This window comes from Saccopteryx leptura, chromosome 2 (assembly GCF_036850995.1).
Source record: "Saccopteryx leptura isolate mSacLep1 chromosome 2, mSacLep1_pri_phased_curated, whole genome shotgun sequence".
Taxonomy (NCBI): Eukaryota; Metazoa; Chordata; class Mammalia; order Chiroptera; family Emballonuridae; genus Saccopteryx; species Saccopteryx leptura.
The window spans coordinates 314,059,291-314,079,133 of NC_089504.1; the positions used below are offsets into that span (position 1 = coordinate 314,059,291).

Sequence of the window (19,843 nt, forward strand, 5' to 3'; positions counted from 1 at the left end):
GAGGCAGAGCTTTCTAGTTTACGGGGGTTGAGATACACTGGCATTGTGTCTGATTTTTATGGTATTGAGTCTCCCAAATGGATAGGGCCTTTAACTATTTTTTTTTTAAGACCCAAGAGATTCAAAATTATCTTGACTCTCAACAATTATGGAAAGTCTGTTTGACAGTCCCTTGAAATCACTGTAGGATTTCAGGACATGGCAACAGGATCTGGGGGCCAGGAGAGAGGGACCATTGTGTCTGATGAGGGGAAGTGGCCCAGATGGAAGGTGATGGCCTCTCTGTGTGAGCAGGCGGCATGCAGGGCACCCTGGTCCTGGTTTTCTCTGGGGGTCTGAAGGTGACAAGGGCTCACCTGGTGGGGGCGTGCTTCTGTTCTTCCTCCTCATCCGTGTCGCTGCTGATGGTGATGACGCTGACCGTGGGGCTGGGGGTGTCGGGAATGACAATGGTCTGCCGCTGCCTCTCCCTGGTGGTGCTGGAGGCCCCGTCGCCCCAGCCGCACGTGACCGAGGAGCTGCAGGCCGGGCTGCCGTGCACCAGGGCGCAGCGGGGCGGCGTGTTCTCCTTGACGCGCTTGGACCGCTGAGGGGAACTGACGGCCTGGGAGGAGGACACCTCACAGGTGGACACATTTCTGTTAATGACAAAGCCACACACACATGGAGGTAGGTCAGCCAGTGTCTTCCAAGGAACCAACTGCCTAGAAAGCCCAGCTTGGTCAGATCTCCACAGAAAAGTTAGAGGCCAGGGCACTCAGCCTTGATCTGTAAGTGGCCGTCACTACGCAGATGGGACAACGACCTGGCCTTCTTAGGGCTCCGGTCTGGCTCCATGTGCCTTCTCCCAGCAGGACAGTCAGGCCTCCAAGGACTGGAGGGATCACGGAGTCGCGTGCAATGCCCAGGATTTAAGGGGCGTCTGCCCCAACACAGCCCCCAAGGCCTGGCTTCCTGAGCTCCGTCTCGTCATGCTCCCAAACATACTTAGGAGAGAGGTGGAAGAAATGGTGTTCGACACAGACAGCTTTGGTTGCTTTCCTAATAGCCGGTTTACCACTTAATAAACTAAAGCGCTCATTTCATAGGAGTTTCTCAATCCAAAAGCTCTTAAAGGTTGTAGTTAGCTCTCCTTCCCTCCTCTGGGAAAGGTACACGACCATGAAAGTATCTGTGTGTGCACCATTTATTTTCAAAAAAAGGTTCCTCTGGGCTTAGACACCTGAGCCTCAGAGGAAGCTTACCAGTCTTTTAATTGTAATGTAAAATTGGGACAAGTGCAAGAGGAAAAGCTGGTCTTAAAAGGGACCTTTTGATCTTGATTTTGACTTATTTGAAATTCCTTATCAAATGAGCCAATGTCGTTTATGGTAACTTCATGAAAAAAACAAACACATTACTTTCCTCCTCTCCCCATCAACCTTTGAGAACAAAGCCAACCTAAAACAAAACTGAAGACTTGGACAGGTATTTCGAGGTTCTAGTACCTTCTAGCTAAAGCAGGAATTGGGAACCTTTTTGGCTGAGAGAGCCATGAACGCCATATATTTTAAAAAGTAATTCTGTGAGAGCCATACAACGACCCGTGTATGTTAAGCATTATCCAATAAAAATTTGGTGTTGTCCCGGAGGACAGCTGTGATTGGCTCCAGCCACCTGCAACCATGAACATGAGCGGTAGGAAATGAATGGATTGTAATACACAAAAATGTTTTATATTTTTAACGTTATTTTTTTTTTATTAAAGATTTGTCTGTGAGCCAGATGCAGCCATCAAAAAAGCCACATCTGGCTCGCGAGCCATAGGTTCCTGACCCCTGAGCTAAAGGGATGGCAATAAGATGATAATTCTATAAATATGGATCTATTTTCTATTTAGTTGGTATCAGGTATGATGCTTGTTCCTTGTTGGGGGCCAGTAATAACATGTTTTACTGATAAGATTGTTTCATTGTTTGTACTTGCCATAATATTTGTTCTCAGTAATCTGTTACAGTTTTGAGAGTGTTTTCACTACTTCAGGAGTTACAATGACTCCACTTGGCATTATTAAAGAAAAGTATGCCTGGCGGTACCACCCAACAACTGAGAGCATTCTGGTCTTTCAGGCTATTTTGCCAAAGCATTGGTCTTAAAAAGAGGCAAATACATAACTTTCGCTCTAATGAGATTGATCTTGAAATGCACTAGCAATGAGCCTGGTAACACCAGCTAGGTGGTACACAGGCAATAGGGAGGGACTCGTCAAGCTTGGGAGGCAATGGATTCTTAACGTCAATATAAGGTCGGCTCTGGGTCAGACCAGAATTCAGTGTGGCTGCCTGCTACCCGGCAGGACAGTGTGTAAGGATTGGGATGGTGGCTGCGACTGCTGCCTACTCTAATAATGACATGGGTATGCTGTCATAGGGCTGCCAAACAGAAGCACTTTGGATGGCTGCCACTGATCTGAGATGAAGTTCCTGAGCTGTCAGCAACACCCAAATAAGGAATCTCGAAGGATGATGGCTTGTGGGAATCTGCTCCTGGGTTAATTTTGGAAGGAGACTGTAAAAAGGTAGGTCTAATTTCTGGTGTCCGATTCCAGGAGGAGGCAGAAAACCAAACTTGACTTGACATTTCGTAGCCTGGACTTCTCGATTAACCTGCTCAAATAGGCAACTGGGTACCACCACATCACTGCCACCGGGAAGAAGTATAGGGTAATTCTACAGTTGTACTATCTTGATTTTGATTTGGAAAAAAATTTTTTTAAAAAATAAGGTTTATTGGCTACAATATAGTAAAAGTCACCAGTTTAAATTGTCCGGTAAATTCTGACAAACATGTGGTCATGTGACCCCACCACAATCCACAGAACTTCTCTCCCTGCCCTGAAAAGTTCTCTGAGGACCCTCCTCTCCTACCCTAGGCCCTGGTAACTCCTGAGCTGACCTGTCTCCATGGCGTTGCCTTTTCCAAATGCGGTATGTATAGGATCACAGAGCATGGGCCTTTTGCCTGTCTTGACTTTAAAGAATTCACTGATATGAGACTGGATTTAAAGGGAACAGGCAAGATTATTGTTCTACTGGTTAATGTCTGGTATTAATCAAGCTATTGCTTATACTTAAACAAGCAGCTAAATAAGTTAAATTTCTGACCTTAGATTTTCAAAGGGAAAAAAAAAGTATATTTTAAAGAAAAGTTGTTATGGTTTCCAAAATGCAACTACAGAGGTGACAGAATGGCCCAGGGCTCTAAACCCTGATCCCAGGCCCCCAGGTAGGGTGCTGCCAGGGCCAGAACCTGCACAGACCCCGGAGTGAACTCCTTCCTCAAACCCCCGAGCGACCCACGCGATCCCATGCCAGGGATTCTGAGCATGTGCCGATACTCCCCAACACTGCGAGGTTTCTCACCTCCAGGCAACGCCCACCACCTACCTCACAGAGGACTGGTGCTGCTTGCTCTTCCGGGAGGAGGTGGTGCTGGTTGGCTGCTGCCGCATCACGTGGGCCACGCCCACATTTAAGGGCTGGGCTGCTGGGAGGGTCACATGACCAGTCAAGAGTGCAGGCTGCTGCATGATGGGGTTGTAATGGCTGCCGTGAGCATGCGTATTCCTGGGTGGGAGGTGGGAAAACAAGGCTCTTTACTGGTTTGACAGACACAGAGCTTCTTTTTAAGGGAAAGGTTCCTCCCTAGTTAAGTCATATTAAACCCCTGAGTGGTTACTGCACTAGCCTGTGGGGTTCCGGGAGAGAAAGCCTAACTAGGTGAGCTCACCAGGTAAATTTCCCAGGTTCCTGAAGTTTTAGTGATGTTCTGAAGGAGTGGCAGGAATAAGATTTGTTGGTAAGAAAAGGGCATTTCAAGGGGGAAGAATGTCAAGTATGCAGGCTCAGCTCAAGTTGGGAGTGAGCAGACAAATATTCCCTCCCACTTTTATAGAATTTACAACGTGCCTTCCAGGGGCTATCCCGCTCTGAGGTAGGCAGGATACAATTATAACCCCATTTTAGAATGGAGGAGATGGTCCTTTATGGGAGCCAGAGGTCTTTGGTGTTAGGGGCTGTTATTCTCTGATTCTCTCAGCGGGTAGTTCAGTGCTCGGGCACGTAGCTGATCAATTAATTACATGCCTGCTGAACAAATAATTAGATTAACTGAAGGTTGCCTAGACATGTATAGAGTTTGATATTAAGTCAAAATTAATAACAGACATGTCAGCAGAAATACTGGCAGCCATTATCCTGAGAATGGGTTTTCAAAAGCTCTTAGGATCTGGGATGTGGAGTGCAGAGCCTTGTTTACCCACAGAAACAGTAGACCTGGAGATTTATCCAGAGACTTGCCCATAAAAGCCCACTTAACTCTCCTATAGGTTTTAATATTTTTATGCATCAATTTGAATTTTTTCAATGTTTTAAAACCTATCTTTATCACTTGGGGAAATGAATAGGAGAAAAAGGAAGGTGACATTTTTTGTAAGAGATTTTGATAGTGTCTTTTGGACATTTACATGGGTTTTAGAGATTGCTGTCATAACTTCTTTATCTTGTTGCTATTTATTCTGTAGACATGGGTCTCCTTTTCTTGTGATACAGGTCTAGCACTGGTACTCGTCTCTTACTACCCATAATTATGCATGTTCTTTGGTCTGCGCATGAAATGGAGGAAGAAAGTGTGTGGGCTTGAAGTGTTTCTTGCTGTAACCAGGTAAGAGGAAGGGGTGAGGAATCGGGAAGTATGCATGAATCAGGGAGTCGGTGAGTATTGCTGAAATGAAACAAGCTATAAATGCTGATAAAGGGGGAAAAAAAAGAGTACAACACGTGTGGTCTTTTAGGAGAAAAGGGGGTGAGGAAAAAAAGAGCTGGTCTAACAGCTTTTCATTTGGTTGCTATTCCTAATGAGCCAGGGAGGGAAGGGAGTCTTGCTGAGAAGGAACTGATGCCAACGGGGGAAGAGGAGATAGATTTGAAGAAACAGAGGCTCAGAGAGGTTAAGTAACTTGCCCAGGCCATGCAGAGCCAGAACTGAACCCAGTTTTACCTGGTTTGAAAGGGCTTCCAATGCCTGGGGTGCTCGTGGTGGGAGTGTGGTGAGAGTGAGCAGGGCCACGGGAAAGAGCCCGTGGACTCTCTTCTGTAATTCTAGTTGGAAAATTAAAGGGAAGAACAGAGGAGGCTGCCGCTGAGGCCTGACTGGGGGCTTCTATCTCTGTCTCTCTATGTTCTACCAAGAGCCCTTCATTCACAATAGTCTTTAAGGGCAGAGAAGGGACTGTGCAGGAGGCCGCCTGGCTGCTATGGAGCCTGTGAGAGGGGCAGGGGTATGCCCTGCCCCGGTGAAGGGGGCATTGTGGTGGTGGGGATGCGGTGGGTGAGAGGCACAAGGAAAAGTAGAAAGCAGCCATAGAACCACAGAGCAATGTGTGGGTGAGGAAGTCAGCGAGTGGGATGGGATGGGTTCCAGAGACAGAGGCGGGCAGATGCCTGTGGGCTCTGTGGGCAGTGGACCTGAGCTGAAGAGCCGCACTCAGCAGGGTCTACGTCTGAAATAAGTAAATCCTGTCCTGCCAGGCCTTGCCCCTGGAGCGCCGAGATGACTCCAGTGTGCCCACGGTTCAGAACACCTGCAGAGCACTTTCTAGAACTCCTGAGGAACATCAGGGACTCTTATGCATTGTTTTACTGGTGACAGATCCTTGTTTTTTGGGAGTGGAATTTAATTCTGAGAAATAATAAAAAATCAGCTGGAGCCAAGTACAGTGAGTTACACTGGTGATTAAACAGTGTAACTGAATTTTGGGTCAAAAGTGACAACTGACCATAAAATAACGAAGCTGATTTTCTTGTTTCCTGGTATTACACTTGTTTAAAAATGACATCTCCTTACACTGGAGTCAGAGTCCACATAGTCTCCTCTGTGATTTGAAACGTCTCCTGCAAACCAGTAACTCAGGTACAGGCCAGGCCAGCACCTCTCTGGGCTGGTGGTGCACCTGCCTCCCGGCCCAGACACTCTGGCTCGCCTGCTCACCTCCAGTCGGCCAGCTGCTGGGTGCCTGCCATGGTCTCGGGAATCACAGTCGCATGCTGCACCGACGTGTGGGTGGCCACTCCGGTCAGCTGCTGCCACGCCGGCGGAAGCAGGATCTGCTGGGTCCCACTTGGCCAGGCCTGCTGTAGAACAAAGGATGTTTGCAGTCACTGTATGTATTCATCATGCGATCAAGTTGAGTGAGCCAAACACATACTCTATGCTAAGCCCTGTGATGGGTGTGAAAGGGGGGACCTGGTCTTTGATTGGCTAGGAGAATGTGAAACACTTCGTGGAAGGGCAGTCTACAAGGATCAGGTAAGCAGACATCTCCACTTGTTGGGGAGGGCTCTGTGTTTCTGTTCCAACCTTACCAGTGAAAGTGGGTTTTGGATCCTGCCATTTAAAGAGTGAGGTTAAGTTCAGTACTGTCTCAATGAAGAACTGTACTTCCCATCTCTCCACCTTTGCGTGCTCATTCACCATTTCTGACGGTCGTCAACGTGAGCTCTGGTTAGGGGCTTAGGGGGAGAGAGGTGACAGCAGCTTTTAGGAGTATCTACACAGCATTCTGGTTAAGGCAGCCCATCAAGATTCCTCATATCGGCCCTGGCCAGTTGGCTCAGTGGTAGAGCGTCGGCCTGGCGTGCAGGAGTTCCAGGTTCGATTCCCAGCCAGGGCACACAGGAGAAGTGCCCATCTGCTTCTCCACCCCTCTCCCTCTCCTTCCTCTCTGTCTCTCTCTTCCTTTCCCGCAGCCAAGGCTCCATTGGAGCAAAGTTGGCCTGGGTGCTGAGGGTGGCTCTATAGCCTCTGTCTCAGGTGCTAGAATGGCTCTGGTTGCAACAGAGCATCGCCCCCTGGTGGGCATGCCGGGTGGATCCCAGCCGGGCGCATGTGGGAGTCTGTCTGACTGCCTCCCCGTTTCCAACTTCAGAAAAATTAAAAAAAAAAATAAAAGATTCCTCATATCACTGAAATGAGGGGTCACAGCCTTTCCTTCCAGGCACACATCCTTAAGGTGCCCCAGGGAGACTGCTCCTTTCAGAACCTGAGACACGGTGGGAGGCGGGAGGTGAAGGGCAAGCAAAGCAAACAAAACCAACAGGAGAAGGAGTCTAAAAGACGGGATCTCTAAACTTTCACAGAAATCCTCGAAAAGGTTTAAATATTTAGATAAAAAGGACAATGCCCATTCTCTAGATACATTTAAAGTGACTAAGTAGTATTTGGAGTGCTTCTGCCTGAAACATAGAAATTTACCCAGAGAAAGATGAAGGCATCAGTTTAAATGTTTAATTATTGCTTTTTCTTATAATTACCATACTCATTTTTACAAGTTAGCTTATTTGTCCTTTGAAGGGACCATTCAAAAATATCTAAGATTTACAAACAGCCCAGTATTCAAAAGCATACAGGCAAGTCAAAGACAACATGATCAAATGCAGTTTATTTCAGAAATGCAAGGATATATTAATTCATAAAAAATTAGCAAACTGGATAAAGTGTCTTTATACCAAAGAAAATGCCAAATGGCAAAGAGCTAAAAGACTTTCTTTTAAAGTGAGGTGTCAGTTAAGGATGTCCACTACGACTAAGTATTGTTTCGGAGGTGCTATCAGCACAGTGATAGAACAACAAAAATAAAAGGCATGAGGATTGAAAAGGAAGAAACAAAACCGTATCATTTGCAAATAAAAAGAAGGTTTACATAGAAAGTCCAAGAGGAGTCACAGAAACAATCAGAACTAAACAGCTTAGAAGGACTGCTAGATAAACTCAACAGACCAAAATTAGTATATTCCTATAAACCAAAGACAAATATTTAAAAGATATAGTTAATAATAACAAAAACTGTAAACTATTTAGGAATTATTCCAACAAAAGAAAAGTTTAATGACAGGAATAAAAGGTAGCATCTATCATGTTCAGGAATGCAGAGATGAAATGACTTGATATTAAGATGTCAGTTCCTAAAGTAAATATAAATTTTAGGCACGTTCAATAAATACATGCCAGCAATTTCTTTTGAACTAAAATTCTTATGTAAAAGTGATATTTAAGCTCATGTGGAAAAGCAAAAGGACAAGAACAGACAAGGAAATTGTGAAGAATGATCTCCCTACCAGATACCAAGATGTATTAAAATGATAAGTTAAGGCAGCAGGATATTCGAGAGGCCAATGGAATGAAATAGGCCAAAACAGAGCTATGCAATTTGACTACCTTAAAATTGAACCCCCAAGCTTCTATTCAACAAGACACCATAAATAAAAGTATGTTTGGAGACACTTTGAGAAAAAGAGAACCTACCTTATTTAAAAATAAAGCTTCTAAGCTAACAACATTGAGGTCAGGCTGGCCTTGGCCCCAAGGACAGAACCGAAGCAGTGTAGCAGGTGGTTAGAATACCGGTGCTGGTGTCTTACTTCCTGGGTTTGTGTCCTTGTTCTGTCACCTAATTGCTGTGTGATGTTTGACCTCTTCACCCCCCCCCTTTTTTTTTGTCAAAAGGTGACCAACACCTTACTGTGTTGTGGGAATTAAATCAAACATAACGGCAACATATCTGGCGTAACGATGTATCTGTTATTAAAGTTTGTGATGTTACTATTGTCGTTGTATCTTTGTGTTGCCTTAAATTTGCACAACACTTGACCAATTTTCCATCCCTTTCACCTCTGAACAAGTCAAGAAGGTGCATGCAGCTCACAGCTCTGTGACCCTGGGTTAGCAACTATAAAATAAAGAGATCATCTCCAAGGTCTTTTTTTTTTTTGCCCTAAAAAATAATTTCTATTTTACAAGAAAAAAATATAGGGCAGAGAAATGTTAACTGACTTGCCTTAGGTGGCAGAGTTATTAGAGTGAGGATTAGAATGTAGGCCTCCTATATTAATTTGCATTACAAAGATACCATAATAATAATAACCTCCCCAGACTCTCCCTGTGTCTAAATTTCTTCTTGGTACTGTGAGCTAGGCATTTAGGAAGGTAATTCACTTGGGATCACTCAGAATATTACTGAGATAATCTAATGACTCGAGGCATCTAACTCACTGCCAGGGAACGAATCAGCAGAGATGCATCTCTTTTTGTGAAAAATCTCAACACGGATAATGGCAATACCAGGAATAATAAAGAATTACCTGGGCTAGCAGACCCGGCTGGATTTGAAGAGGCTGGGCTCCTGGGGCTTGAGTGACGATGGGCACAGCGTTTTCCATCCGCACGGAGTAGCCAGCATGCTTGGAGGGAGAGGCCTGCAACCCTGCTCCGGACAGCGGGCATGGGGGAGACGGGTGAGGGATGAGACCCAGTGGATGGAGACAGTGCCCCCCTCCCGTCCACACCAGTGCCCTCCAGGTACTGCTTGGCCCTTTGGAAGTCTCCCCTTTGTTTTTCTGACAAATACACAGAAAAAACACCTTGAATGTGTTCACAGACTAGAAGGTGAAATTAAGCAGTCCATAAAGCCAAAAATGGGACAGCGTGTGACAGGAAGATACATCGTGCAGGTCACTACATCACAGCTGGGGTGTGGGGAGAATGCAGGAGTCCATATAGAATGTCACTGACTCTGAAACTGGGCAGCCACCACGTGCCTACCCCCTGGGGCCGGCAAAAACAGATTCTCGAGCTTTCTGTGTAAACTAACCTAGCACGTGCTCAACTCAGGCTTCTCTGAGGTTGAAGGGGAGACTTGGGGTGCACGGCTGCAGGGTCACTGGGCTGGCCTGGGAGGTACCTTCCCAACAGAGTGACATTCTCCACGAGAACTGGGCTGTGCTGGCAGGCGGGCTTGGCACATTTCTACAGATGAGCCACACAGAGGGTCTTTCATGCGAGGGGCCCGAGAGCTGATAGCAGCCGAACAATGGAGCACAGTGCGCTTATTTACAGACAGCTGGCCAGGGACAAAGCAGCTGGCAGGTGGTAAGAATAACCAAGTCTCCTTGTTTCTAGGCTGGCCACAGCAGGACAGGGGCCTTGAGTTCAGTGATGAGGGGCTCTGCCTGAGGGGAGTCGGCATGCCTGAGTTCTGTGGGTGTCAGAGGCCCCGAGGTTGTGCGGTTGGCAGCAGGCGAGACGGCACGCCTGTTCTCCTTACCTTGGAAGCCAGGTGGACACACGATGAGCGCTTGCTGGAAGGGGTCGGGCCGGGCACAGATCTGGGCTGTTCCTGTTTGCAGGGGCATGCTCCGCTGGGCCACTGCAGCCATGGACGCCGCTGAGGGCTGGTAGAGTGCAGATTGGTAGTTTAGTATGGAGACTTCGGGATTGGCTAAGGAAATAGTGGCACTGGTGGAGGTGGGAGCCTAAAGGAATGGTGGGGATTAAACAAAAATAAAAATAAAAAATGAGGGCGGTGGCATGTTGGGAGACACAAACCTAAATCAAATAAATGAACAACAAACAAAAACCAAGGGCAAAGAAGCAAAAACACAGGGGCATGGGAATACAGCTGGACATCTCAGGGAGAAGCAGGCACCTGCAGTCATGGGGGTGCTTATGTCCACGCCTGTCTCTAACACTCGTGGGGTCCAGACAGTGCAGCAGATGCTCACGGATCATATCTAAATGCTAGACATTTAGATAGACCATAGAGTTCAACATTGGTCTAGAAGAAATTTATGTTCTGCCCTTCTGCTTTGACAAATGTGCCTCCATAGCAATGTGCAAAGCCAGGTTGGAGGTGAGGATTCCTGAGGACTGGGCTCTACCTGGAACACAGAGACGGGGGCAGGCTGAACCCCGTCATCCTTCTCTCCCTGCCTCAGCTTGCTCCATTCCCACAACTGGAGGGGCTCTGACCACGCACAGGTGGTACGGACCTGAGGGTGCAGTCCTTACTCCAGAGGATGAGTCTAGGAAGATGCCCCCGCAGGCTCAGGTCCCCAGAGCGTGGCGTGGAAGCACACACACCTGGGGTAGGGCTGGAGGGGGTCTCCTGCTCAAGTCTAAGAGCAGCACTGTTTAGACACCCTTAGACGGCTGCACAGCAGTTACTGCAAAGAAACAGGCTCAAGAAGCAGACAGGGAGAGGGACACGCTGAGCCTGGATCTCTCCTTTGAACACTGGTGCTTGGCCATGAAGGCGGAAGGCAGAGGGAAAAGAGGCTGGTGGGTTAAGACACCTAGAATGGAGCCATGTTGGACAAGGATTGAAGTTATATCTTTGCTCCTTTCTCTCTCAGAAAGCAACATTTGAGACTGAACTTCCAGGTGAAGCCAGGCGGCAGAAGGAAAATAACTTCTAAATGAGGAATTATCCAGGATCTTCCCATCTTAGCTTTTTTCACACCGAACCTTGGGCATGGGAGGTGGAAGTCACGTGCTGGGCCTTAGAGGGCGTCCGCTCTCCCCTCTCCCCTCAGGAGAGCTTTCAGAGCACCAGTGCCCACAGGGGGCAGCAGATGCAGAGGGAGGGAGGACAGGCTGGGAAGCAGCGCTGGGTGTGTGTGTGTGTGTGTGTGTGTGTGTGTGTGTGTGTGTGTACACACAGGACGGATGCCAGTGCAGATTGATACTAAGACTGGAAAAAAACTAGGAAGACATCTTTGGGGGAACTGGGAAGACCGGAAGGTGGAACAGACGTCTTGGACAGCAGAGACCGCCTGAACTGGGGCCTGGGCCTTATTCAGCCAATGAGCAGTCCCTGGGTGTCACCCATATATATATATATATTTTTTTTCATTTTTCTGAAGCTGGAAACAGGGAGAGACAGGCAGACTCCCGCATGCGCCCGACCGGGATCCACCCGGCACGCCCACCAGGGGCGATGCTCTGCCCACCAGGGGGCGATGCTCTGCCCATCCTGGGCGTCGCCATGTTGCGACCAGAGCCACTCTAGCGCATGGGGCAGAGGCCACAGAGCCATCCCCAGCGCCTGGGCCATCTTTGCTCCAATGGAGCCTTGGCTGAGGGAGGGGAAGAGAGGGACAGAGAGGAAAGCGCGGCGGAGGGGTGGAGAAGCAAATGGGCGCTTCTCCTGTGTGCCCTGGCCAGAATCGAACCCGGGTCCTCTGCACGCTAGGCCAATGCTCTACCGCTGAGCCAACCGGCCAGGGCTGTGTCACCCATATTTTAAGCAGCATGTTAGGTGCTAGAATCTGCTAATATTTTGCAGAAAGTTGGAACTCTGTGGGAAGAAAATCTTTGTTTCCTGGTCTCTTTCAGCGCCAGGTGCTGGGATTCTGGTGACAGACTGATGAATTGATTTTGCCCACGACTTGGAGAAAGGACAGGTTTTATCTGTCTTGAGAGGAGACCACAGAGACCCAGCAGTCCAGAGATAAGGGAAAGGGGCCTGAACGGAATGATCACTGGTGTCCCAGCTCTAGAATTCTCTACTAGGCCACAGAGGATCACAGAGTCTCCTTTACTTTGTTCCCCCGTCAGGCCAGAGAGAAGTGGTAAGAGGTACCATCTCAAAGATGATGCCCCTAGCGTGTTGTGCACAACTTGTCCAAGGGGGTCACCAGCCTGTAGAAAGAGGGCCTGGGCTCTCAAAGGAAATAACCTAGAAGCAAACACCTCACAGAGCGAATATGACAGGACAGGGGTTCTGTCTTCTGACGGGTTTGCTGGGACAGTCCAGTTCCCGGTGCTCACTGTCAGCCCAGTCGGCCTCTGCTCCCCACTCACCTGGTTGTGGACAGTGTTCAGCTGGTTGTTGAAGGTCATGGTCAGGTTGGTGGATGTGCTGGGGGCCACGTGCGTGATGAAAGGGGTTTTGCTCTGGTTCACGGTGTCATACATGTTCACCCGGCGCTTGCAGATCTCCATGTTCTGGAAACATGACTTGACGCTGTTTGTGCACAAGGCAGAGATGGGTGTTAGGGAAAGAGAAGGAAGTAACGTGCGGTAAAGGGGAGAAAATGGCGAGGGAAACGAGAGAACAGTTATACTAGTGAACAAGACAATGCGGGCAAGTGTGGGTCTAAACATCCCAGACTTCTCATGTATAACCTGTTTGCAACAGTGTTATGTAGATAAGTTTTGCCTGTGGTCTTCCTACCTTTTCTGCCCATCCTGGACAGGGAAGGGTTCTTTCCCATAGCACAACAGCCCTGATGGCCCTCGCTGCGCGTTCCTCCTACTGCTGATCAGTCTCCACCTCCACTGCTCACTCGCGGCTTTCAGTGTGGTTTCTGGCCCATTCACAAATGCCTAAGTTCTCTGACTGGGAACATTACACAGCAGCTCCTGACCTGCTGCTCCTCCCCCTAGTCCTTCCCAGCTACTCTGGGGCACCAGCGCCACCTAGGGGACAGCAACAGAACTGGCCAACCCAGGAACATGACCCCATCGTCCACTTTCTCCCCACTGGCATGGTGCATGTAATGAGAACAGTAGTAATATTAATAATTAATAATAGTGGCTAACAGTGATTGAAGAGCTGTGGTCGTTGTGTGCGAGACTGTTGCACTCAGTCCTGCAACCACGAGAGGGAGAGATGGTTTATGCCTCTATTTGAGGAGTAAGAATGAAGTTTACAGAGGACAGGTAATCCATCGAGGTCAGAGCTGACTACTGGCAATCTTCACATAGATGTGTACGTCCTCGTTAACTTCTCTCGTCCTTTCTTTTTTTTTTCTAATTCTTGCCCAGTTACTAAAATAAAAATTATTTCCCTCTTATTCTTCCTCCATTGCATCTGTGAATCAAAATAAAACCCTAATGATGCACATAAGTATAAAAGTGTCGCTGACACCAGCACAAGGCAAAGGAAAGTCACAAGGGGCCTCAGCTACGTTCTTGAAAACCCACCAGAGGCCCTGGCTGGTTGGCTCAGTGGTAGAGCGTCGGCCTGGCGTGCAGGAGTCCTAGGTTCGATTCCTGGCCAGGGCACACAGGAGAAGTGCCCATCTGCTTCTCCACCCTTCCCCCTCTCCTTCCTCTCTGTCTCTCTCTTCCCCTCCCGCAGCCAAGGCTCCATTGGAGCAAAGTTGGCCTGGGCACTGAGAAAGGCTCCATGGCCTCTGCCTCAGGAGCTAGAATGGCTCTGGTCACAACAGAGCGACGCCCCAGATGGGCAGAGTATCGCCCCCTGGTGGGTGTGCCAGGTGGATCCCGGTCGGGTACATGCGGGAGTCTGTCTGACTGCCTCCCCATTTCCAGCTTCGGAAAAATACAAAAATACAAAAAAAAAAAAAAAAAAAAAAAGAAAACCCACCAGAAAGTGTTCTTCAGAATTTATACATTTTTTTCCTCACTTCTCTTCTTCTAATGAACTTTCCCTCAATTGCTAATAGTCAAGATAAAACAGCATTTAAAGTTCAATTTTAAATACTTATTTTAATGATAACGTAATAACTGAATATAAGTAAAATAATTTTTTATTTTAAGATCACAAATGTTTACTATACTACTCACAAAAATGAGGGGATATTTTAGAGCTTCGTATTCATTTTGAAATATCCCCTAATTTTTGTGAGCAGGATATTTCTGCCTACTATAGGTGAGTCACGTTTTCAGCCATCCCAAAACATCTTTTCCATAAAAGATGTTCCAGACTGACTCAGACATGCTCTGAGTCACTCCTTTCTATCTGGGTTCATGACTGATGGCCACACAATGCACATGAAGTCAGCATTGACCTTGGAGGAGAAGAAAAACGTATCCTACAGTTACCAACAGCTAAAAAAACTACTAATAATACTGGTAAAATCAACATGCTTTGAGCATCTAAGTACCAAGCACACTGCTAAGTGCTTGTCCATGGAGGCTGAAGGAATAAGACAATAGATTTTTATATTTCTTTTGGAATATCTTGAAAGCATTCAATGGTTTTGCAACAATTTGACCAAAAGCTTTGACTCAGAATTCCCTAACAGAAATGGTCTGCACTTGCACGTTGGGTTACTTCTGTGAGAATGGTTTCTAAAGAATTTGTGAATTAGATCCTGGTATGGAGCAATGGGTGGGTCCCTTTCACTTCTGTCTAGACGTCGGGGCAGCTCTGGCACAGTCCTAAGGGGGGGCGTCTATGGCAGGGTGGGTCTGGAGGTTTCCTCACCCTGGAGTTCTCCGCTCTTCCCAGCTCTTCCCTAGGGACCCTTAGGGATTAGGGCAACCCTCAGGTAAGCCCAGGTGTGCTCAAAGACCCATCTTTCCTTCCGAGGCTCATTTTCTGAGTTCTAAATTGTCAGTGGTCCTCTGAGGACCCACACTAAGCCCTGAATTTGAAACTGACGCTCATGGTTCCTATGCTCAGACTTCACCAAGTCCAGCGAAGCATCCGAGTGCTGCTTCCTCACAGAACCCAGAGATGGACAGGGCTCTGGGGTCATTCAGCCATGACTGACTTTATGTGGGCGATGGTCTCACTGACTTGGTGCAGGTGGCTAATGGGAGCCCTCCATCTCCCATCCATAGCTGTCACCCCTTAATATAAAAGACTGACCTTTGGGGGGGCCCTATCCAGTAAGTCACCAAGTCCGCCTTCCTTCTGTGGTACAGACTGACACGGCCTTGAAGTACCCCTACCACACCCAGTAACAGGGCAGATCCCATAATGACAGTTTATGAGAGATGGATCCAAGTTCCTTCTCTGTACTGGAGTTTGTTTCAAACACTGTTCTAAATTAAAGACTCACTGTTTGTTGCAATGCAGTTTGACTTGCTTCACATCAACTGATAAAGAACTGAAAGGAGAGGAAACACCATCTGTGGAGGGTGCCACCCACTGACCCCTTGTAGGCTAGGTAAGTTAAGGTGAAGTCCAGCCTTGAGACAGCCCAATCCAAGTCCGGTTGTGGCAGGGTCAACCATGATCTGCAAATGTCTCTCCTCCCCAGCCTCTTCTCACATATTCACCTTTTCCTCCTGACCCACACTAAAATCTGGTACTCCTGAGCACTCTGCTTCTCCCTGCAGACACCCAGGACCGTGGCTTTCCTCCAGGCCTCCGCGTTGGGAGGCTCCAGCGATACCCTCCGGGACCCTCTGTTATGGGTTGAACTGTGCACCCCCATTCATACATGTTAAAGTTCTACCCCCCCCCCCATTTCAGAAAGTGACTGAATTTGGAGATTGGATTTTGAAAGAGGTACAATGGGTCATTTGGGCGGGCAATGGGGTCATTTCCTCTAATCTTATGAGGAAATCAGGACACAGACAGGTACAGAAAGGAAGACCATGTGAGGACACAGGTGGCCATCTTACAAGCCAAGGACAGAGGCCTTAGAACAAACCAACTCTGCCAAACACCTTGACCTTGGATTTCTAGAAATGTAAGAAAACAAACTTCCGCTTGTTTAAGCCCCTCAGACCCTCAGTGGTATTTGTAAGTTGCAGCCTCACAAACTGATACAGCCCCCACCCACACTGTTGCCACCATGGCCTTTTCTCTGCCCCCACCCCATCCACCAGGGCTTGTGCCACCGGCTCCATCTTCCATGTTAACACCTGCCCTGCCCGCCTAGAGAGACCCCAGAGGTGACACCAATAACTTGCCAGACACCCTAGATTCTCAGTTACTTCTCACCTCCAGGAACCTGTTGTCAGTGCTAGCCACGGATTCTTTGGGCTGTCAAACCCGAAGCTGCTCCACGTACCCAGACCACGAATTCAAGCATCACACCCCCAGCCACGCTGTCCCCCATCCGGCTCATTTGACAGTTCCTAAAATAACCAATCTCTGAGTTGACCACGTGCAGTGTCTCTGGACCCCTCCCACCTTTATGTCCATTTCCTTTTCAGCTAGCCCCCCGATAGCCGACAATTTGGATTACAGTGCTCTGTTGCCAAAATTATAAGCCTGTCAATCTTGCTTTTGCTCTTAGCAGCTTGGCAACACTCGCACCTGGATGGAACCAACTCTGTTTCCTCCATGCCTTCATCTGGGGAGTTCAGTTACACCCTACTATTCACGTCCCACCTCCATGCTCAATAATCCTACTGCATTTCTCTGTTCAGTTTTCTCTGCCACCTTCTGTTCCAACTACCTAAACTTTTCCACCTAAACACCTTGCTCTCAACTAGAGAGCTGTCAGAAGAGCTCCCTCCACTTTCCTCCTCCAGCCCAGCCGACATCTGTGCTCCTCCTCTGTCCACAGGGATGTTGGCCTCGACCTCCACCTGTGCTCTGGATCCCAGCCCCTCCCACTGTCTCAGGAAACTTCTCATCTGAGCATTCTTTACCTTTAATTTCTCACTTGCTCATTTTAAATTGCTCAAGTCTCTTCCCTATTAACACAAAGTCCCCCTCAGGCCCTCCCCAGCCACCCCTCCATTTCTTCCCCCCCTTCACAGCCGCCCTTCTTGAAAGGGTCCTGTCCATTCCTTCACCTCTCTCTCAAGTGCTCAACCTGCTAGGCTGCTGTCTGCTTCCGTCATCCACCGAAACAGCTCTGAGCTTCCAGCAGCTTCCAAGCTGCCAAATGTGCTGGCTGCTTCTTCCCGGCTCATTGGCTGCATCGTGCAGCTGCAGACAGACCTTTGCCAAACGCGCTCTAACCAGCCAGTCCCCTGCTTCCCAGTTCTTCAGGGACTCCCCATCGCTCTCAGGGTCAGGACCGAACTCCTGCACACGGAAGGCTTGCCCCAGCTCCTCCTGGGGCCTCATCTCTCCCTCTGCCCCCAGCTCTTGGGCTTGGTCCTGTCCGTGGAGGAGTCTCTTCCTGCGGTCACTTCCTGCCCTGTCCTGAGCGAGGCTCCCTGGTGTCATGCTGTCATCACACGTTGTACTTGCCCTGCTAACAGCCTGGCTGTCTGCACGTCACTGGTTCTGTGCCTTGCTCTCCTGCAGACTGTAAGCCCCAGTGGGCAGGGGCCCTGTCTGCTCTGCCCCCCCACCCATGCCCTAGCACCAGGCACAGCACACAGCGTGCTAAATGAATGCACAAACCCGAATCCTAACCAGACCGAGTCTTCTCCGCAGTTCTGGGAGTGAACTTTTTTTTCTTCTTTTTTTTTTTTTTTTGTATTTTTCTGAAGTTGGAAACGGGGAGGCAGTCCGACAGACTCCCGCATGCGCCCGACCGGGATCCACCCGGCATGTCCACCAGGGGGCGATGCTCTGCCCATCTGGGGCATCGCTCTGTTGCAACCAGAGCTATTCTAGCGCCTGAGGCAGAGGCCACAGAGCCATCCTCAGTGCCCGGGCCAACTTTGCTCCAATGGAGCCTCGGCTGCGGGAGGGGAAGAGAGAGACAGAGAGGAAGGAGAGGGGAAGGGTGGAGAAGCAGATGGGCACTTCTCCTGTGTGCCCTGGCCGGGAATCAAACCCAGGACTCCTGCACGCCAGGCTGACACTCTACCACTGAGTCAACCGGCCAGGGCTCTGGGAGTGAACTTTGATGCTGAAAGTGGCTTTGCTTCATGGACCCTGCCATTTGGAGCATTTCTCTTTGGACACAGATACCCAGAGTCCGGTCCATGCAGCCTTGAACGTCCTGTACTCCACCGTTCCCTCCTTTGTGATGTGAAGCAGACTGCGGCTCAGGGTCCCACTCTGGCCACCCCACCCCCGTTTTTATAAACCAGGTTCTATTGGGATGCAGCCTCACTCATTTGTTTACGTCTTGTCTACAGCTGCTTTTGCTCCAATGGCAGAGCCGAGTGACAGTTACAGAGACCGCATGGCCTCAAAACCCCAAATATTTACTCTCTGAAGAGAGAGTTGCTGAGCCCTGGGATAAAGCACTGAGCAGGACACCTACTGTGTGCAATGAGGGAGGTCGCAAGTGAGTAAGGGTGGACACCTACTGTGTGCTGTGAGGGAAGTCAAGTAAGTGCGTCATGCTGACAAAGGGGTGGTTCAGGGTTTCGATTGGAGTGATCCTCTTATCAGCATCGATGGTCAGCATCTTCTTTAACAAGTCAATGAACTCCCGCCGGTCTGCCTTTTCCACCAACATGTCACTGCCTTCCAAATCTGTCGTCATGTTCACCTGGAAGCAAGGAGGGACGGGTTACCGACCAGGGACCCTGAGGTGCCTCGCCGACTCCCCTTATTCTTCACAGCCCCATCCCGATCTCTCAGTCACTCCCCCGCAAGTCCCAGAGGGCACTCGCCCAGTTGAAGGCACTGCCCACGTCATTATTGCCAGAGGATGTGGCAGGGCTCTCTGCAGCAAAGGCAGAGGGAGGGCATGCACGGGGGAGGGAGAGGTTGCTGCTGGTGCCTGCAAATATATATGTGACAGGATGCACACCCTTGCTTTAATCGGTTCAATCGAAATGCGCCTCACTTCGCCCCTCATTGAAAGGAACCACAAGATGGGAAGAGTTCTGGAGATTGCTGGCAGAACCGTGTGAATCTACTGCATACAACCGAATGATGAGAGGGTAAATTTTACGCTCTTTGTATTTTACCACAATTATAAACAATCACTGCAACCGAGCAGTACAACAGAAGGTGCAGAAGGTTTGTCAGTTTAACCTTTGCAGGGAAACGTGGGAGCCTACGTGCCTCCTCCCACATACATCAGCCTTCCAGTCGCTCCGAGTTATGGCCAGAATCAGAGTCGCTGCAGTCCCTTTGTTCCCTGGCGTTACTCTGGCCACGACAAGCAGGGTATTTGAACACAGGATTTTTCCTTCTCAGATCAAGTCTACACAAGGGAAGCCTTGGAGAGATTTGTTTTGTGTTGCTTTCAATGTTTTCCAAGACATGCTCTGGAAAGCAATTTCTGTTTTCTAAGACAATCTATGCTCCTAATCAACCGCCAAGTCTACTTTAGTCGTCCTCGTGACTTCGGGTTACACTCATCCTTGGTGAGAGGTGTGCTAAGTGGTGTTTGGTTCCTAGCTTTACTTCTCATTGCTTTTAAGAAAAATTCACTTTGGGTTGCCCTAATTTTAAACT

General features: G+C 48.7%; 1 protein-coding gene across 5 annotated transcripts in view; it reads right to left on the minus strand.

Annotated features, from left to right (window-relative positions):
- The window catches only part of HIPK2 (homeodomain interacting protein kinase 2), a 175,098-nt gene that overhangs the window by 27,468 nt on the left and 127,787 nt on the right, over window positions 1-19,843 (minus strand). For 2 of the 5 annotated variants that reach the window (XM_066362847.1, XM_066362849.1), the window contains exons 6-12: window positions 18,742-18,926; window positions 12,676-12,838; window positions 10,139-10,346; window positions 9,177-9,298; window positions 6,028-6,170; window positions 3,426-3,605; window positions 357-638 (exon numbers count right to left, since the gene is read on the minus strand). In XM_066362847.1, the coding sequence (XP_066218944.1) occupies window positions 357-638; window positions 3,426-3,605; window positions 6,028-6,170; window positions 9,177-9,298; window positions 10,139-10,346; window positions 12,676-12,838; window positions 18,742-18,926 (1,283 nt within the window). The remainder of the gene's footprint in view (window positions 1-356; window positions 639-3,425; window positions 3,606-6,027; window positions 6,171-9,176; window positions 9,299-10,138; window positions 10,347-12,675; window positions 12,839-18,741; window positions 18,927-19,843) is intronic. The other 3 variants (XM_066362851.1, XM_066362850.1, XM_066362848.1) reach the window with 3 other exon arrangements.